The sequence below is a fragment of the Atractosteus spatula genome, chromosome 5, assembly GCF_055471065.1.
Source record: "Atractosteus spatula isolate fAtrSpa1 chromosome 5, fAtrSpa1.hap1, whole genome shotgun sequence".
Lineage (NCBI taxonomy): Eukaryota > Metazoa > Chordata > Actinopteri > Semionotiformes > Lepisosteidae > Atractosteus > Atractosteus spatula.
The window spans coordinates 24,465,675-24,484,192 of NC_142710.1; the positions used below are offsets into that span (position 1 = coordinate 24,465,675).

The 18,518-nt window shown below is 37.1% G+C and overlaps 1 protein-coding gene across 2 annotated transcripts in view; it reads right to left on the reverse strand.

Annotated features, from left to right (window-relative positions):
• dock1 (dedicator of cytokinesis 1) overlaps positions 1–18,518 on the reverse strand; it is a 311,516-nt gene that overhangs the window by 279,938 nt on the left and 13,060 nt on the right. For both annotated transcript variants that reach the window (XM_088915927.1, XM_088915925.1), the window contains exons 2-6: positions 4,106–4,189; positions 2,076–2,116; positions 1,453–1,508; positions 465–561; positions 8–156 (exon numbers count right to left, since the gene is read on the reverse strand). In XM_088915927.1, coding sequence (XP_088772053.1) covers positions 8–156; positions 465–561; positions 1,453–1,508; positions 2,076–2,116; positions 4,106–4,189 — 427 coding nt within the window. The remainder of the gene's footprint in view (positions 1–7; positions 157–464; positions 562–1,452; positions 1,509–2,075; positions 2,117–4,105; positions 4,190–18,518) is intronic.

An 18,518-nucleotide genomic window follows, 5' to 3' on the forward strand; every position in this document is an offset into this window, starting at 1 on the left:
TACTTACTTGTTACCGTAATCTATTTTAGAGGTGACTTTCTGTTTCAGCTCTGTCAGTTCATCCTGTGGGAGGGTTCCAGACAGTATCTGTGAACGCCACTCTATGAGATCGTATATCATGTCTCGGACAGTGTTAAACATCTCTCTTTTGTCTCCCTGTGGAAATACAAACCAAACTTCATGTAGTATGCATTACAGAAAACAACAACACCTGAAATTGTACTCAATAACTACTGAGACAGCTTAACTCCAGACACGTAAGCACTTAAAGTTTCATTAGAGTTTCAACAGAATACAGATGTTTAAACAGAGTGAAAAATATTAATCTAATATGTTGCATTATCTGAAGAAGCAGAAGGATGTGCATGTTTGCGAGCCTCTGGATACATTTATAATGGATTATAAATCATTATGATAAAAAAATTAAAAAATAAAGATGGCAACAATGCTGTTTAAATACCCACCACATACAACTCTCTCCATATGGAAGCCCATTCCCTCAGAGTAGTGGTCACTTCCTGAACTAAAGGCAGCTCGTTAGGGATGACCGTTTCTTTGTGCCTACAAAGATTACCAGCCATTTCAAAATAAGGCAGAAATCAAAATAATAACTTGAGCATTTTCAGTTTTTTGTGTGCGACAGCATAACATTTCAAATTCATGAAAGAAAGAAACAGAGGCTGTCACTCTTCATCTATTTACCAATAACGTCCAAATAGTCAGCTACAAAGATATACTGTATCTCCCATGTACAGACATTTCACCTTAACATCTGAATACTTTCTATACTCTAAAGTACTCTAAAACACTGATATTCTTTATTTTCCTTAGACATTTTCTATTCCCATTAAAAGTCTCACAATGTTCTAGTTAGTAGTTCAAAAAAGTCTTCTAGATACTGTATATTTCTGACAAGAACCTTTGAGTTAACCCTGTAAACTTCAGACACCATTTTATAAAGTTCACAAAAAAGACAGATATTCCTTTGAATCAGTAGTATGTGCAAATAAAATAACCATATGCGGTTATGTTCTTCCCTTTCATGAGAAGACATCGTACAAAACTTTGCAGCAGGAAAAGCCCTGAAGGCACTAACTAAACTAAACTAAAAGCCTTCAAGACTGCTTCAAGTATAACCACACTGCACCTTAATTTTTTTTTTGCCCAATACTAACAAGGCACAATGTGCATTCCTTATGCAGGGAGCAATAATCCTTTCACAATATGTGAGCTTCCATCATGGACCATAATTACTCACCATCAGCGTGTTACTCTTATAGTACAAAGCAGACAAAGCCCTTTGGATGCAAAATGTCAGACATCATAAATACAATTTCCACAAACACTTTTGACAGTGGGCTGTGCAGTTGTAGTACTGTAGTTCATAGTGCTTCTGCCAATGCACACAACATGAAAGGCCAACAAGTTATGTAAGGTACATTGAAAACTAACCCATTGCCTTCAACTGTAGCATCTTTAAGGTGTATGTAGCATGCAGGAAATATACCCTACAATAGAAACACAAAAAATTAAAATATATCCACAACAAATTAAAATCTTCCACAAAGTTGTTAATTAGGTTCCCAGATGTTAACCATTAAAACTGCTGTTTTAATTTGGCCTCACAGCCAAAACATTGTGTCTTCTCTCTTCTCTTTCCAGCATGGAATAAACCTATGACTTGTTCCTTTGCAGACTACGCATGCTGATGCAGCTTCCCACCTGAACTGTTTTAATTTAATGCTTGTGATAGTAAAATTACACAAATACACAGTACAACATTTTAATTTGACATTTAAATTTACGTTTAATGGCAAGGAAAATCTATTGCATTACACTACAAACAGCACATTAAACACCAAGATGACATTTTTTTTTTCTTGTGGAATTGGACAAAGGGTAGGGATGATTAATAATGAAACAAGCTATAGATAGATTCAAGTAATAGGTTTATTCCATGCTGAAAAGAGAAGAAAGAAAACACAAACATTTCGGCAGTGGAGCCTTCTTCAGGTGTATAGATATATTCTGTTTCCAAGTATGTGTAAAATGCCTTTGCTCTAGATTCTACTCACCTTTGTTGACTTTCTTCTTAGTCTGTATCCTCTGTACCAGCCTAACAGAAAAAAATTAAGATTTAATAGGTACACAGTTACTGAAATCAGCAAGGACAGAGGCAGAGCTACAGATGTGCCTTTGTTAATTAAACAACCCATAATTCAAATGGGCATTCAGAGGAAAAAAACTAAATTTTGCATACATTTGCTTTTAAAATAAAACATTCTTTTTACCTAACAGAGCCTGCAGGCTTTAGAACTTTCAGACTGCAATTTTACCAGCATCACTTTAATTGTGTTCACAACTTTTTACTTTGTTATATTCCCATGCTAGATAAACTAATAAGTGCAAATTATAATTAAAGTTGGAGCCAACTCATTCTAGGATGTGTCTAATACATAAGTGAATCAACCCTCCAGATGTATTCATACTCTTGATCAAATAAGAATAAAAAGGTATCACAGAAATATTTACAGGTCGGATAATCCGCTTCTTTAATAAATCTTAAGACATTACAACGCCATTTTCACAGAACTGCACAGGGCAGTCCTACAGTATTTGACATAAATATAAGACCTCAAAACAAGGGTCACATTTATTTATACCCCTGTATTGTTTAGTGAATTCTCCTCTGGCATGTCTCAATAGACAAGATGCCTCCCGTACCAAGCAATGAATTTGGGACACTTCTGAGGATGGATTATTGAGCATTCCTCCAGGCAGAATTGCTCAAAGTCTGCCAGACCCTTTGGTTTCTATTTGTGAAGTGTCTTCTTGAGTTCAAACGACAAATGTTCAATTGGACTGAGGTCTGCAGACTGAGATTAAGAACATTCGTTTGTCAATTTAGAATCAGGCTTTGGATCATTGTTGTGCTGGAATGTCCATTTTTGGCCCCAAGCTTGACCTTCCTGTGAGAGGGAACCAGGTTGTCCAAAATGTTATGGTACACGTTGGAGTTCAAAATTCCTCTGTCTCAAAAAGGGCTCCAAGACCCACAGTGGCAAAACCAACCCAAAACACAGTAACTGTGAGCATGGGTGTTTTCTCAATACAGCTTCACCATTTTTTAAAGAAAACATAACACAAATGAGCATGTCCAGAAAGGTCAATTTTCCTTTCATCTGGCCAATGGTCATTCAGATGTTTCAATTAATCTGAGTTGCTTCTTTTTCTGGTTCACACTCAGAAGAGGCTTTTCAAGACTGTGTGTCCCAAAAATGACTGTGTTTGGAGATCCCCACGTGTTTCCTTTGGATTTAAAGATTCCCCTGGAACTTGTTTCACAGGCCTTTTAGGCAAGACACACATGTGCCCTTTCCCTGACTGGGTTGCCCCTATACCACCAGCCAAAAATTAACAATGGATAGATACTATAGTGGAAAAAAGAACATTTAGCTTTTAATGCGTTCTTTTATAGTCTAGCCCCAGCTGGAGGCTGCTGACCATTTGCTTACAGTTTCCATAGACCTTCATGCTATTGCTGAATGTCTTCCATGTGTTACCTCCTGTTATACTGTGGGGAAAAAGGAAACCTTCAGGGGCCTCTGCTTCCATGGTACTTCCAAAGAGCAGAATGTTCTTGTTGATTTGCTTTTGTTGGATTTTATTGAAAGTATTATTTAGAGGCGTGGATAGATATGACCCTTGAGTTTTCTGGAATTCCCTTATGACAAATGGCTTTACACAGTGCAATTCTATTGCAACTACAGTATAGCTTTTTTTTTAGAATTTCCTCAAGAAAGAAATATCCAATCAATAACTCATTCTGTTATATGATGTCTTTTGTTCCTTTGCATTGGGTGTATAAATACTGTAAATCTGGTGGGCATTCTTTTTTCTGGGTTTAACAAAACAGAATTTAATCATTGTGAAATTGTAGTAAGAAACAAATACAGATATCAGCATATTGGAGTCTCAGTCGCATTCAGATGAAAAATAGTAATACCCCGAGATTCGTAAGAAACTGCAAAATTCTCATTACACTATAAATGTTACAACTTACCCACACCATCATCAGCTCAGCACTGAGCTTCTATCTACTCACCTTCATAAGTTTCTAATATATGTACTGTGTCTCCAATTTGTAAAGACAGCTCTTCTCCTCCTCTGGCGTCATAATTATAGATTGCTAGGGAGAAAAAAAAGCAATAAGAGTAAAGTGATGTTAGATACAGTATGAGGAAAAAGCAATCAGCTCCCCAGGCTGTGGTGGGTACAGCTTCATCCAAAGGTTTGGAACGCACTGCACTCAAGGCCATGTCCCCCCAGCTTCAAACCCAATCACTAATTGTTTTGCCATTATCCCGGCACCCCTATTTACATAAGTCAAACTAATTTGTATCAAACGTAAGCTGAGCAAATAATCCTTGTGAGAAGAACGCTTATTTGTAACGGCAAAAGAGAGTTGATTAGCTAGGCTCTGTGTCAGCCAAGGATTACACAGCAAGGGAAAGGTTTTGTTTGGTCTTAATCAGCCCTTTCACCAAGCAATTAACAAAGGGGCCATTTTGAGAAAACACTGTAAAAGCCTTGGAGAAAAGGAGCAGAATTTAAAGGTGAAAGAAAGGGTCTCTACAGCCTATTACTGGCACAGTGCTTTAAAATATATTTAAAGAACTGACTTCAGATCATATACGGACTTAAGGACTTTATTTTCCTTAGATGACAGTCGCAACATTTTTCTGTTTCCTGCTGCAGCAGCAATGGTTAAACTCCTGAACACCAGGTATCAAGGCAAAGTTTACTTCCTCATGCTGGAGGAATGTAATAACTACTCCCTCTGGAATTCTGCTTACTTTTTTCAACCCAGCTCCAGGCAGAGGTGGGTGTGGTGTTTCATGCTTCAATTGAATCAGTAAGAAACGATAGACAAAAAGTGAGACTAATATCTTTATAGTACGGTTTCTATTCCAAGGTGCCTTAGCCTATATGAACACTTGCAACTAGCTATTTCCACCAGGTTCACCGTCGCTGTCCCTTTTAATTAAACATCAGCACTTTAATGTAAATGTATCCTTAAACATCTGACAGCTGTTTCTGGGTTCATTCTAGCAGCATGGAGTACTAGTTAGAGCTCTAGACCTGCAACTGTATTGTCTATCAAATCCCCAATGGGGCACTGCAGTTGTATCCTTAAGCATGATACTGCAATCACATTGCTCCTATAAACTCAGCTGCTGAAATATTAAAACTAATTTAGACAAAATCATAAGACATATTAATATGAGTTGGTTCAGTACTTCACTCATACAAATTATAGCAGTGCACATTTTCAACAAAAAGGATGGTCTTTAAATGTGCTTTTTTCTACATCAGTCAAGGAGGGTTTCCCACAGGAAAAAGCTCAGACCAGGTGGCAACCTCAGGCACATGACAATTAATTTTAGACCCCCCCAGCTACCTGACAACTAGATTACTGCAAAGGAACAAGTAATAGGTTTATTCCATGCTGAAAAAAAGAAGAAAGAGAACACAACGTTACTGTACTAGCTTGTCCACTAACTAGCTATCTTATTATTGTAACTAAACAACCTTATCATGAAAAATGTTATTTGACCACAACAACTCGTTTGATTATTCAAGACTCACTGAGGATGTAGGCTACCCATAATGCTGCCCAAGGAAGAACTTTGTGCTTGGAACACATTGCTATTATCTATTTTCAGTGTGCATTAAGCCATCACTGTGTTCTTTTTGTTATTAAGGCACCGTTTATTATGTTGTGCTCATTGAGGCTATAAGTGTTTTTTTTTCCCCACTTAGAAAATTAAGTGACTTCCTGTCCCTTTATGATTAGTAAAAAATGATGCATGTTCTTCTACATTAATTAATAACACAGCTCTCAAAGGTCCAAAATATCAATGCATGAGATTTCCTATCACAAATTGAAATTACACCCTATTTGTATTGATAGTTTTTTTATTCATGTATATAAACAGACTACAACTTCAAAGAATTTATGTTCATTACTTCATTTTTTAATCACCCTAGACCTGATTCAAATGCATGACACTTCCAGACCAAGCTGTGAAGCCATGACTTTTGGTCACAATGTGTGAGACTTGAGAGATATGCGATTATGTATCATTATGGCTGCTGGCTACCAAATGATCTTGTGGTACATTATTACGAAACAGTATTCTTGAGTACATTTTGTTGGTATTCACACTAAGTGTATGTTTGGACAAGCAGAACTATGCTTTACAACTGCCGGAAACCATGGTTAAGGAATAAAAACATTTGATATTGCCTATTGCAGTCGACAGATATCCGATTCCTTAAAATTTTGACTCATGACTGAAATCAGACATATCTGAATATCCCATTTTACAAAGACAGGGCTGTTTATTTATAAGAAACATACAGTAACATTTAAAGTTTACATGTATGTTAAATAGCAAATATTTAGCAAAACTGGCACAGTGCAGAACTAAAAGTGATTACAAGAATTTGACTATCAATGTATTTTATAATATCTTGTGGTTTTTTTTCTGCTGGCATTGCAATCTTTGATCCTTTTTTATTCCATTTCTACTCCTGAAACACTACACTCACCAAGAGCTGGAATGAATTTCAATCGTGTACACATCAGGGTAAAATCAATGTCATTGGCTAATTATTATCAAACATTTGTCATGTTGACACTTTAAAGCTCTCCAATCATGATTCTTCCCAGAGTTTAATGTGTCAAAAACATGCCATAAAATCTAAATAAATCCCTTCCCATAACATAAAAAACAAATAGCATCAGTGCTGATGTTGTCTACTTTCAATAACTGTTCTTGTTTTATCTGTACCTTGCTTGAGCCTAGTAATTTATTAACTGATCATTGTTTCTTAGCTGTTAAATAAACATAGTGGCAACCTTGTTCCTACTTTAGATATAGGTAAAGCCTATGGCAAAACAGAAAATGTTTAACTACCACCAAAAAAGCTTTCTGCAAGTATATTGTGGAACTTTGAACTTGACAAACTAATAAAAAAATGTCACTGGATCTCCCTGCACAAGGTGACAGTATGAACTCTAACACTGCAAAGTGGGAAATGCATGCAGGAACCTACGGCACAGGCAGAAGTCACATGTGAAGGTTCAGTGCAATCATTTTTATTAGCAACAGATTAAAAACAGTATTCCAGCACGAGTCAAGACCATGGACAGCATCAATACCCACAGACAAGCTCACAGATGAAGCACACGAGAAGGACACCAAACATAAAAACAGAACGAAGGAGCATTCAACAGGCATCAAGGTGTCAAAGTTTCACAACAGGGTGATATTTGGTTTAAATGAAAGCAAAAATGAAGATCACCAGCATATAAAAAAATGCACCTGAATAGACTTTAGATAGGAACTACAGAGCACAGAACAGCAGCAGACTGACAAACATGAATAAAAGCCCACTGTGTGAAAGACAGGGCTCCCAAATTCTGATTAAACACTTATATGACAGTACAATTAAAATGTCCCTTTACCACTCTATGTTATTCCATAACACAACCTTTTTTATAGTGCTGCATTTTTCATTACACCCATCAAAAAGAAGCTTCCATTTAAATTATTCAATGATGAACTGACAGGAAATCTCTCGAGACTGGTGGGGGGCGAAAAAAAGCACTGTATAAACGCATATCTGGGATCTAAGATCACATTTTTGCAACTGCAATGTATTTGTACTGCAGTCACAGCATTTGCTTTTTATTTTAGCTGGAACACCCACTGTTCTGCAGCTGAAATTAGCAGACATACACCATGACATCTGCACTCATGATTTAATAATTACCCAGCTAAATACAGTTCACTTATTGATTCACTTAATAAACGTGTTTAGCATATCAGGGCAGGTAACAGGCAAGGTTAGCAGGAAACTCAAGGGAGCCTTCTTGAGTGACATTCCATTTAAATATCAATCTGTCATTTTTCAACGGTAATAATCATTATACTGTAAAAGTAGCGCAGACAATTAAATTAAACTGTGTGTGCAATATGCATACGGTATTTTTATTTCATTTTTTTTTTAATCTGGCAAAGGAATTCAATGACTGTTTGCAGGCCATAACATCCTAATATATTCTACCTGGATTATTTTTCCTCAAAGGCCTGTGTATAGGTGATGCATAAAGTCATCTGCAGGTTTAACAGCATGCGTCACGCACCTCTCTTAATTATACACAACGGATATTACCTATTTAAGGTCTTCCAGGAGAATGTTTAGTTCCTTCCTTTTATGTTGTAACAGGGCTTGCCTGCTAAGTGACTCTGACTGGTGATTCAAATTTAAATCCCCATTTGTATCTAACCTCTTCCTGTAGAATTATCCATACTTCTGTTTTTCACTACCAGAGTGCTAAAAATTGTTTTCAGTTTTACGTACTGTAAAAAAAAAAAAAGCTCTAGGCAAGCATGGAAGGAAGACTTAAACAAGAGTGCTAAAGGTCCTTATGCACTGGCCTTTTCAACCTGGGGTTCACATGCACACTTTCATCTTGGGAACAGAAGCCTCCACACCTGTCCAATGTGACACAATGTAACACATGGTGGTAGCCATTAAACCAACATTGAGATTTCGGGTTCTTTTGACACCATCGCTAAATTCCAGATTCCTTCTGCTCCAGGGAATGTGAATTTTGAAGTGAAAAAAAAACGATCTTTCACAGAGCAAACCTAGCTTGCATCTCCTTGCCACTACCTTCCTCCTCAAAGGAAAAAAAAAACATGTAATCACACAGGGAAAGATCAAACCACATTATGCCTCATTTCAGATTCTGTGTTTGACCCAGGCTAAGAACTCTAGAGTGAAAGAGATGTGTCAGACCATGAGATAAATCTCAGCCCAAATCTGAGATTAGTGTAAGGCACACAGGGCAAGTCAAACCCGGGCCACTCATCCCAGCCAAGTGAGGGAGAAGCTTTGGTGAGGCTTCAAAAAGCTCCCATGCACCTGATAAAATTGCTTATGTGTTTGCATGACATCAGCATGCATTTCCCAGAACACATCTTGGAATAAATTGATAGAACACGTACATTTTGGGCCAAGGGGGATTCATTCACACTGAGAAACCGCTGCACATGTTGCTCAAATGTGTTTTGAGAGGTATTTTATTTTACAAAGAATAAATTATACTAAAGAGGGGTGAACACAGGAAAATCAGCTGAATTACGAATTGTCCTAATAGGACACTTTTTGTTCAAAAAAGGATTAGCCTTCCTTAAAACTCACAAAAGAATGAAAAGAGGTAAATAAAAGCCAAACAAATTGTGTTTGGGGAAAAAATTAAATTGTATTTTTATAAGTTTCATATTACAAAGAACTACTTTGGGGATAATGTTTTTGCATCCTTTGATCACAAATTAATTTAACATAGATCCTCTGTTGTGCACTATTTCTGTATTCTGTTTTTCTAGCAGTGTGTTACGAATATCCACTTCACATTTACAGGATACATAAGCAGCATATAACATAGCATTACTATAACAAAGGGTAAAAGCACGTGAAAAACACATTATAAACGCTCATTTCATATTAAACAAATCAGAAGGAAAAATATTATTAGCATCAACTTTTTTATAGACCGTCTATTCACATTGCATTAAACAGTTTGGGAAATACTGCCCTACATTTTTACACCTAAGGCACAATCATATATTTAATGTGATCAATGGACATAATCAATTAAATTCATCGCACAACTGGCTGTGACTAAAAGCAGTGGGCCACACTGCTTTCAAAGGCCCTTGACACAAGAGTAAAAACCATCCAGAAAATGAAAATAAAAAAAAAAACTCATAAAATCCCACTAAAAATGTTCACCTTTTTAGTTTTCACTAGCTATCCATTAACTGAGCAAAAAAAGCATGAAAATGCATTGACTCCTGTCAGAATATTTAGCCCTGCCTGCAAATGAGGGAAAACTACTTGGATGTACTGTAGAGAAATGTAAAAAAATGAAAAATAAAAACTTACCCTGCAAAAAGTTTGCACTTCTAGTGCAAGAGAGTTTGCACTACTCTTAAACGGCATTTTCATACTGTATAGATGATCAACCAGTTTGGCCGACAAATCAATTTAGTCTTTAATCTCCACCAACCAGCTACTGTACATGTGTGAGGCCTTCATCCAAAACCATTTCCAGTTCACAGAGTGGGAGAGCTTTGGAAAAAAGTCTAGCCTGGCCCTAACAGATTTGAAATATTTTATACATAATCAAAAAACTGCGATGGGCTGGCATTTCTTGCCCTATTGCCCATTGCTTGTGGGATAGTCTGTGGCTCCCCCGCGAACCTGAATTGGATGACAGAAAATGGATGGATAGATAATCAAATAACACTTTAAAAGCTTTGCCATTTCAGATTTGTTATAGTTGCATTTAATTAGAAATTCCCTTTCTTGTCATGTGCAACTCAGCTAAAATGTTAACATGGACAAATCCTACTTACAAATCCTCGGCATAGGCAGTTTAAGTCTAAGCTAGTGGGAACATAATCACCATGACTGGAGAAACCAGGGTCAATCGTAATGGACTGAGATACAGATACTGAGGAAAGAAAAAAATGCAGGAAATGGGATTCACTCTGTAAACAAATGACATACTGTATGGCTGAGGCATGAAATTGCAATGGAAATAACCATAATAATAAGAGTAATAAAACCAAGTCTTGAAAATGCCAAAAGCCTTGAGCACATCTCCCATTGCTGTAAAACTGGGTCAGACTGCTAATGGAGTTTTGCTTAATGCACAATACCACAAGCATCTTTTTAAATAATTAATTCTGTTCATTAAGAGAAGAAAGCTGGAATGTGATTAAAGAGTTTGTCACATCCCCAGCAACATGTTTACTTAAACTTCAAGTACTGAACTGACAGGACGACTAAGGTACTGTATACCTCGTTATCCACTCCACTAACGGCAGCCCCTTGGGTTTCTGCATTCCATTCAGATGAGCAGAAAAATACAATTGGTGATTAGGTTGGGAGAAGGTTTCATTATCCCATTCCATAATTATGTGGAAAATAGCATCTGCAGCAGACTGCTAAGTAGATACTACATACAAGATGAAATGAACTACCATAATCGGGAAACAATATCTGTCGCACTCTTCAGCTTTTTATAAAAGAAGAGAAGTACCTCCTTGAGTTTTCAAAGCTAACTGGCGTGTTTTTTTTATTAGAAACTTTGAAAGTCAAACATCCATACATTTTCTAACCTTTTTATCCAATACAGGATCGCAGGGGAACCGGTTTATTTTACTGTCATTGTTTTACGTGGAATTCCCACACAGGTCTTGTCTTTTTCATAGTCTGGTCAGCTCTAAAAGGTGTTTTAAATGCACAGCTTTAACCCAGAGGGATGTCGGTCAGAGGGACCCAAACTCATACAATCTAGACAAAGAATGTGCCTGTTCAATGGTCTTCGAGTCCCAGATGACACACATGATCCCAGCTCATCCCACAAAAAGTTTCATGGGGCTCAAGTCTGACAAGCAGGGTGACAACAGTATAACTGTCACATTCTCATCTTGGAAGACCGCTGTTATACAAGCAGTGTAAGGACATGCTTTCCCCTGCTGTTTTTTTTTTAAAAACCTGGTGATATCCACCAGTAAGTTAAATTACTTCATCACCCGCCCAAACAACGCTCCTACTAATCAGGGATTTTGTGCTTAAGAAACAAAGCCATTTCATTGTATCAGCCATGAATGATTAAAATTGGTGCCTACAACATTTAACCACCAGTCAAAATCCAAATATTTTTCAAGTAACACAAATTCTTTGAGCAATAAGTTTCTTTTGATCCTTAGTATACAGTATAGTAATATATATAGATCCATAGTGTATACATATAGACAGATAGTATGACATATTTGACTGTTGTGTATTCTTCCCCAGCAGCAAAGAAGAGCTAGCCCTAAAATTCTGTCATTGTATTTGTGAGACTTATAAAACACTGAAATTATGGCACTGCTCTCTTTCAGTTTCAGGATCCTGGCTTCAGGCATCTGTGTGTAAAGTTGTTTCCTGCGCATTAATACAAGGGTCTGTTCATGGTGCTTCACTTTCGTCACACCTCTGAAAGGCTGACTGGATTGGATTAGCTATTCAACATATTTTTTTTCTCTCTGGCCCCATAATGGACTGGCATCTATTCTATGGGAAGAGCATCTGATCTACTGTAGCTGGACGTGGGAGTCCATCTTGCTATGACCACCACTAGTAAAAAGCAAATTTTGATCATAGAAGGACAGAGGTGGTTGAACACACTGCTATTCTATTTTAACCCTCCCTGGTTGGGTTTTATCCTCCCTTTGTTTTAACTAAATGCACCATATTCTGTGCTGCTTTATGAAAATCTGCTAATAATGTATTATTGTGTGCAGCATAATTAAAACCATGCAAAGAAAACAATTGTGCTAAAATGTGGCAAAAGCTCTCAACAAAATCAAAATTCTTAAGTGTGCTTGTCCCAGAGGGATCTTAACACCATGGATAAAACCCGGACTCCAGTGTATTTTAGTCCCTGCAGGCTGATGCTCAACAGATTCGCATCTTATGGAATCTCACAGTGCTTAGAGTAAATCTGTGAACCATTCTCCAGTGAATGGTTTTATTTCAAGAAATACTGAATAATTCAATAAAAGCTAAATTTCTCTCTCAAGCAGCTCTATTATTTCAATGAGTTGTGTTCCCAAAAGTTACTACAACTCTCAATCAGGGTACAGAATATTTTATTTCCACCCAGAGGATATACTGTACCTCCCCTCATCCCACACAGTGGGAATAGGAATAGAGGCTTCAGAGAAATAGTATATAAATTATTAATACAGCATTACAAATTGCAAAATAAAGGAAAACAGTCTTCGTATTACAAAACCATCAAACATTAAACATATTCACTGGTCCAGATCCTCACTCTGTCTACCCTGAACTGTAAAGGCCTTTGAATAGTCCTCAGTGTTATTTCCTGCAATTCCCACTAAACCTCATTAGAAGCACTTAAAGCACACTCACCTTCTGCTGATCCTAGGAGCAGAAGACAGGTATTGAGGAGATTCAAGAATTCACAGCCAGGGGCTTTAACAGAGGATTTACACAAAAACACCGTCAAAACATACAGCAGTTAGGAGGCCTTTTATGTTTTATTTTGTGTTAAAGATACAGTACATGTCCGGAGAAGGATACACTATGTGCTGACAAAATCTAATGCCCTATACAAATCACATCTCTTCTGCAGTTTTGGATACCAAATTAAAAAAAAAACACACAGATGCCCAAGTAATGGCGCAGTGAAATAAACATACAGCATGGTTTAAACAGACAAGTTATGGTGACATCCCGCAGCCCTAGAAGGTGTTGGCTTTGGGGAAACATGATTGTGGCCATTGAAACTTTAAAAACTAAAGTTGATTTCAACACTTATTTCAAACTTTGTTCACCCAGGAGTATTTGGGTAAAAGAAACAAACTTAGATTTCAGCAGTTAACACAGAGAGCTGTAAATACTTGGAATAGTTTGTCAGCCGATGATGCTTCATTCCCTACATTTCTAGGATTCTTCAGGCACCAGTTTAGCATTACATTAGGGTCACCTCACGTACAGTGGATCACCAATCTAACTGCCCCAAAAGGCAGTTTCACTGTTGTTCTGTTATATTTGGTGGGAAAAACCTGGGTTATCTGTTGGAAAAACATGCTATATGGATAAAATCTGTTCTGTTGTAAAGATGCATGTAGTTCCCTCTTCTCGCATTGCAACCTTACAAGGCACAGATCCCAGAGACCTAAAAGACCCCTTTATCACCCCAAAAGACACTACTGCATACAGTACTTCTCAGCCACACCCTCCAAACATCAAAGCACAAACTATTTTGAAGCAAAAATAATGCCTGGTAAAAATAACTCAACCATATTTATCTCCTTCAATGGGACAGCATTAGCCTGCATGTTTGTTACTCTACCAGATAATATTTATTTAAGGTTGAGATTCTCTTTATAATTACTGTTAAGTAAAGTTATGAAGCAAAGTCACACTAAAAGCAAACATATTCTGACCCAAGGGGTGTGACTATCATTCCATTACTCATGCAACAGCCTATGGTTTGTTCCAACCAGGAACTAAATATAGAATTTTTGTTGGACATCCTGGAAGTCTTTGAGTCGGCATCAACTTCCTTCTCAGTTGTCAGCTGCATATGACATATGACAAGAACTCTTTGAAGTTTCTCTTTTTCCCTTCTGTGAAGCTTTAATAAAAAGCCAACTCTGGCCTAGTTTAAAATATTGCTTCCCATTTCTTAAAAAAATCATGAAGCAGAAGCACAGCACAAATCAAAATCCCTGAGTCATGCCACAATATTTTCATTTCAGGGGGACAAATACTCCCATCAGCCAATCCCCTAATTCATTTTTAAAATGTTCCCACATATCAAATAGTCTATATATTCTAAAAAAAGGGTTTAATATTCTTACACTTATTTGGTACCCCATTTGGAACTCCTGAAAATGCTATTCACCAAAACAAAATGTGAGTCATCAAGCCTTTTTCACCACCCTCTCCTTTTGCTGTCACTCCACAATGATAATCGGAGAGCTGACGGTCTGTACTGAGGCACCAGGAGGACAGGTGAAGACAAGGCTCTTCATCTTCAAAACAGGAGGAGGAAAATCTAATAATTAAGGGCTATTTGCAGTCTTGACTTAATGAGTTTAATCACCAGCTTTAAAATTCATACAGAGGCTTGATTGTTTTAATTTAGAGCAAGCCTGAAACAAAAAACCAACACTTCCTACAGGACTGACAGAACCTTCTGAGTTCCCTCTAAAATATAAATGAAATATAGCAAGCCAGCTTTCTTAATTATTTATTCCTAAACCCTTCATGACAGTGCACCATCAAATTAACCCTGCAATTAAAATGAAAAAAATCAATTTTGCAAGAGACAGCTTTGCAGAGAAATAATTAATAACACCTGTGAGGAAGAACGACTAAAGTTTTGTGCAAAGAAAAGCCGCCAGCACCTTCATTGTATTCTAATGAGGAGACAATTTTGCAGTAATCATAGAAAACGTCCAGACATTTCAACACCGAGAGGAGGAATCTGGCAAGCTAACATCCTTACACGACAATGGGCTAGCACTTGTGCCCTGTTACAGGAAGATGCCGTATTGTCAGTAGAAACGTGAAGTGAAAAGTCTCACCTCCTGGCTGATTGTGCTCAGGGGATTAAAAAAAGGAAGTGAAGGCTGGCATTTTCAGAAGCAGAAGGTTCAGGACTGAAATCATAAGCCTACACCACATTTGAAAGCATTTTAAAACAGACAGGCAATGCTGCATGTGGACCTCTGTAGTATCCAGATCAAATGTTAATAAACTTACACATACATTATAGAAAAAGGTTACCATCTCAATAGTTTGAAGGAAAGTCATCCAGGCAAGACATACAAGCAGTTGCACTGACATCTCTTATTTTGAGATAATCACAAACATTGAATCCGTGATGCAGCAAATTAACTATGTCCATACTGACACAACGAAAATGCAATGTTATAAAAGCAGCACACAAAAGTCAAAGAAGGAAGACAGAATGCTGTGCATGATACATAATGGTACTATGGTTAATTGTTTTACTGTTTATTTGTTGTACTTGGGGAGGACGTTTAAGTTGTAAGACGCATGATTATGAAAACAGACATACCGAGTACAAAACGCTAAATAGCTGCTGTAGAAATATGTATATATGAAGCCAAAGAAAATATTATTTTTCTGCAAAGGAGAAAAAGAGAAGAAGAAACAACAGACACACTTGCAGGTTAAGACAACCAGAACACCAGTCCACAGAAATACAGGGCACACTTAAAGAGGTAGAGGATGACTATAATGAAGAATACCATAGTTATTTGCAAGATGAGTATGCTTATACCAAATTGTAATAAACATGGTAGTAATGACTTCAGTAAGCACAAAGTTTCTTCACGTGCATTTTTTTTATTTCAGACATCTACTATTATACTATATTTAGACAACTGAATTCAATATATAGCAATTAATAAAGCAATGCAATGTATTGTAGTGTTCAGCAGTATATTATGCTCTGATTGACTCTTAAATTAACACCATAAAAAAATCCCAAGAAAGTAATTAATGGGTTAATATGTCCAAAATACATTAAGCCTACCAGACACATTTCAATTGCACTAAAAGAATGACACTGTTACCCAGAGGACTACCTTCAATTAAAGGAACAAAAGAAAACCAGGAAACTACTGACTGGATCAGCTATTTTTGCCTACATGCCATCTGTGCCATTTCAATTTTACACAAAGTCAAGATTGACTTTTTATCAAAGACACAGAGGAAAGAGTCTCTAGAAGATCAGCACTTCTGAATTCATACACTATGTTCATATCATGACAGTGACCCAAAATCGCCCCCAACCATCGTTTCTAAAGAAGAATGGCATTCTGTAAAATGAGCTTTAGCAGATTAACTAAAAGGCTTCAACACTGGTTCCAGAAATGCACTCAAATTTGAACAAGACAGTGATTGGTCACTTTGTTAGATGTCTTTTTTTATTAATGGGGAAACGTCTGTAAGAGATTGAGAATAACTGTGTCCATAATAGGATTTGCATTGATTTTTCATTAATGTTTGTTTAAGCAAACTGATTCACTGGATACGATGAGATAGATCTAATACGCCATTAGAAAAATAATTTCTGATACAACTTCAGCTATCCAGACACTGATACCCAATAAAAACATGATACCCAAGACGCTTTAAATAGTTACTGGGCTAACCCCAAAAATCCACAAATCTAAAGACTGCGATATTGGACAGGTTGAGTTTTCAAAACACACGGCAATCCACTTTATGACAAAAAACAATATGGATTAAAAAAAAGGACAGAGATGTTTCTGGAGATGCTATCTCAACAGTTAAAGAAAAGTGCACAGCAGATCCACCACAGCAACCAAGGTTGTATTTTATTTTTGCCACTTACATCCAAGAAAAAATAAAGAACTAACAGTAACAGAAAAAAGCCCACAGGTCCCATTTTACCACCTGCAGTAATACAGAATGCTTGCTGGGATACTTAACATGTACTTTCCAGATACCAACATGAGTGCTGTAATCAAAGGTAGATGGATTGAACTAATTAGCTTTTACCGCAACGTTCAGTTTAACAGTGGTGGATGCCAGTGAAGAGGGCCTCTGCTAAAAACTGTTCACTCAGAAAAAGAAAACATGACACTCCAGACAACCATTTCCCAAACAGTTCTTCAGTATGTATCTCAGGATCACCGAAGATTCCCAGTCCATCTTCCAAAACCATATTATCACTGCAATTATATTTGCAAATGTAGTACCACACTGTACCTGTCACCCTGGTTTATTGACCAGAATAATCTTTTTCACCAATGAATCTTCAGTTAACTTCAATGGGATGTTTGTTACGAATCAGTATAGCTTAATAAACAATACTGACTGCAGTTCATGAACTTCAGAAACAACGGATCTGAGAAGATGCAGTACTGTATTCAGCTTTGTTAATAAAATGTTGGCTGCTCAGACTTCACTTTTAACAGCTTCATCCAGAGAATATTACTATTAAAAAGCACATTACTTTGAAAGATGCTTTGACAAGATAAAACAAAGGTGAAAGTGCCAGAGTATGCAACTTCTTTATTATGCATTTCTGTTTAGGTTAAGCATATATATCATATGTGATTGGCAAAGGTGCTCAATGTCTGAGCACCACACAGAATATTATTATACACTTGTATGGCAGGAGTCTTTAGACCCTGACTGTAAATTATTCAGAGCTGCACATTACCTATGATTTAGAATTGCATTAAGAGACATTTCAAATGTTGTTAGGTGGGCAGTCTGGGAATTACCTTTCCACTCGAAAAGTTAATTACCCTTATTTATGACCTAGTTTCCATTATCATGGATTTCCTATGGGCTCAAATTAACCTGTAAAGCAGAACTTGATGGCATTTCAGGTGACTAGTACTGGCTGCATGCTGGAGTTTTATTTACTTCTTATTAATGAGAAAAGTCTTCAAACACTGAGTAAGTATAAGCCTTGTGCTAACAGGAATACACAGCAGCTTTCACTTTTGAAGATGGCGGCCATGCCTGTGAACAGACTTCAGTGAACTGTTACCACATAGGAATGCTGTACCAATACCCTGACCCCACAGCTCCATAGATCATTACCTTGGTTTTCTTATTTCTCTCCATGCGTTCCCATTTTGCCATTCATCATTTCCTTTCAGAGTCTTCAGAAATTGATCATGTTTCTTTTCACCAATCATTTCTGTATCCAGTTATTACTGTTCTCATCTCCACCACACTAGTAGACTACAGTATCCCACAGCGTGTAGATATTATTCTGTCATTAATCTAGTAGTTTCACCTGACCAGCCACTAGAGTTTGTTCAGGTTTCTATTGTTTGTAA